Genomic DNA, 2,657 nt, shown 5'->3' with positions numbered 1-2,657 from the left:
ATCCCATCATACTGTCGGGAGTGCAAGCATGTTGGGCACAAGAGCGAGGTATGCTATGCATGGGGAAGACGGAGAGGCCGGCCAAAAGAAACTAACATCTATCCTTCCAAGACCAATCAAAACCGTGGATCCCAAGGAGGCAAAGACAAGCAAGATCAATCGAAAAAAACATCAATTCCAATGAATGGAGATATCAAGGGAAACCGAAAGGACCTAAGGATCAGCCAAATGAAGGGAAAGGACCAAAGAACCTGGACCGACGGAGTGGCATGGGCTAGATATCATGGGTGAGCTACAAAACACACGCGACGAGAATCCATGCACCCAACCCGAGGGTGAGGGCATCCCCTCGCATGCAAGATTTGCCGGAGAAATTTTCCAAAATGTTGGGGATGGCTTACCAAGGCATGAATGTTAATGGGAAGATTTGGATTTTTGTGGAAGAGGGGGCAAGCTTTAAAGCCGAGTGTGACACGGACCAGGTTCTACATGGTCGGTTCGTATCGCCTCGCTTGGCTAATCACATAAACTTGTCCGTGGTCTATGCAAAATGCACGAGGGGCGAGAGGCTTCAAATTTGGGATAAAATGAGGGTGATCTCGGTAATCACGGAAGACACTCCTTGGATGATCGGTGGCGATTTCAACACCATCCTCTTGCCCCACGACAGAGCCGAAAGCGAGACTAATCGCCAAGCCGAGATGGTGGACTTTGCGGAGACCATTGAAGACTGTAGGGTGCTTGACCCGGGCATTAACGGCTCGGATTTCACGTGGGCTAAGAATGGCCTTTTCGAAAGGCTAGACAGGGTGTTAGTGAATGAACCATGGGCACAAAACTTCAAAGTTACGAGGGTGACCAACCTTCCTCGGGTTTCTTCGGATCATGGGCCCGTGCTGGTAAGGTGCCTAATCCCAAGTAACCATTCGGGGGGCCGACCATTCCGGTTCCAAAATATGTGGGTTAGACACGAAGGGTTCGCCGACCTGGTTCGAGAGGATTGGATTCAACCGACCGGGGCCGAGGGATTACTTAATTTTCAGATCAAGTTGGCAAGAATAAAGAGGGCACTCAAGGAGTGGAACAAGGAAGTCTTTGGGAATATTCACGAAAACCTTAGAGATATGGAGGAGAAAATAGCGGCTGCCCAAGACGACTTTGAGGAGAAACCATCGCCGGACAATAGAGCCGAAGTTAACATATGCATTGCCATGTACATTCGACTTCTCAAGATGGAGGAAGATTTCTGGAGGCAAAAGGCTACTTTAAGATGGCTGGCGGAGGGTGACAAGAACACGAAATTCTACCAAAGTTGGGTCAAACAAAAGAGAATCCGGATGCGCATACACATGATCAAAGTTGAGGGTAGGGAAGTATCGGATGTACGCGGAGATTAGGAGCTCGGCGGTCGAGTTTTTTCAAAATCTGCTAGCCCCGGGCCCCCTTTCGCTCATGGAGCCGGACCTGAGCCTAATCCAACGAGTTCCGACCTCGGCCAAGGTGGACGCCCTCCCGGATCCGCCTAATGCAGAGGAAGTCAAAAAAGCCGTATTCGCTATCTCTGGAGATAGTGCGCCGGGCCATGGATTCACAACCACTTTTTACCAAGCTTGTTGGGAAACGGTTGGGGCGGATGTGGGTGGCGGCAGTCAAACAATTTTTTGGGGGAGCGTTCCTACCACGAAGCATCACGGCCACGAGCATTGTGCTCATCCCAAAAAAGCTGGCACCCGTCTCGTGGAGCGACTACCGACCCATCAGTCTTTGCAATGTTTCTAATAAGATCATCACTAAAGTCCTCACAAAACGGCTAACTCCCTTCCTTCCACAGGTTATCTCACCAAACCAGAGTGGCTTTGTGAAGGAGCGCCTATTACATGATAGTGTCCCCTTGGCGCAAGAGATGTTCCATGAGTTACCTAGAAGTAATCCGGCCCCCAATGTGGCGGTCAAGATTGATATGGCTAAAGCTTATGACCGTGTACAATGGCCCCTCTTGATCAAGGTGCTGGACCGAATGGGTTTCCCGGCCGGGTAGATATCCATGATTGAGAGGTGCGTGGGATCGTGTTGGTTTTCGGTCTTGATTAATGGAGTCCCGTCCGATTTTTTTAAATCTTCTCGTGGCCTTATTCGTGATTGCCACGGAATATCTCTCGAGGGCATTGGATAGACTCATCCTAGGGAGAAAAGAGATGACCTTCAAGGCCAGCCGAGGTTGCATGGAGATTAGCCACTTGGCCTACGCCGATGACATTGTTATTTTCACACAAGCGGCAGAGGTGCCCCTTAGGCGACTAAGAGCTTGTCTCGACGAATATGCGGGTGTTTCCGGAAAGCAGATCAATCTTGCAAAAAGCAACTTCTACATTGCAGAAAAACATGAGAGGAATGCGGATCTAATCCAGACCGAGGGCGGCTTCTCACGAGGTACCTTCCCCTTCCTATACCTTGGACAGATATGTTCATGTTCCTACGGGAAAAGATTGCCGTGAGAATCTCGGGCTGGGCTCACCGCCACTTATCCTTTGGAGGAAGGCTTACCCTTATCAAAAGCACCCTTGAAGCAGTCCCGCTCCATATCTTCCAAGCCATTGAGCCAACTTCCGGGGCGCTTAAACAACTGGACTAACAGATGGCTCGTTTCTTTTGGGGGT

General features: G+C 50.1%; 1 protein-coding gene across 1 annotated transcript; it reads left to right on the top strand.

Moving 5' to 3' along the window:
- The first annotated feature begins 392 nt into the window (after positions 1-392).
- LOC121789738 lies at positions 393-1,397 on the top strand. Its single transcript, XM_042188117.1, has one exon. The coding sequence runs from the start codon at positions 393-395 to the stop codon at positions 1,395-1,397; it is 1,005 nt and encodes a 334-aa protein (XP_042044051.1).
- The last annotated feature ends 1,260 nt before the right edge of the window (positions 1,398-2,657 follow it).

Source organism: Salvia splendens, unplaced genomic scaffold (genome assembly GCF_004379255.2).
Source record: "Salvia splendens isolate huo1 unplaced genomic scaffold, SspV2 ctg322, whole genome shotgun sequence".
Taxonomy (NCBI): Eukaryota; Viridiplantae; Streptophyta; class Magnoliopsida; order Lamiales; family Lamiaceae; genus Salvia; species Salvia splendens.
This window is presented reverse-complemented; position numbering and strand designations above follow the sequence as displayed.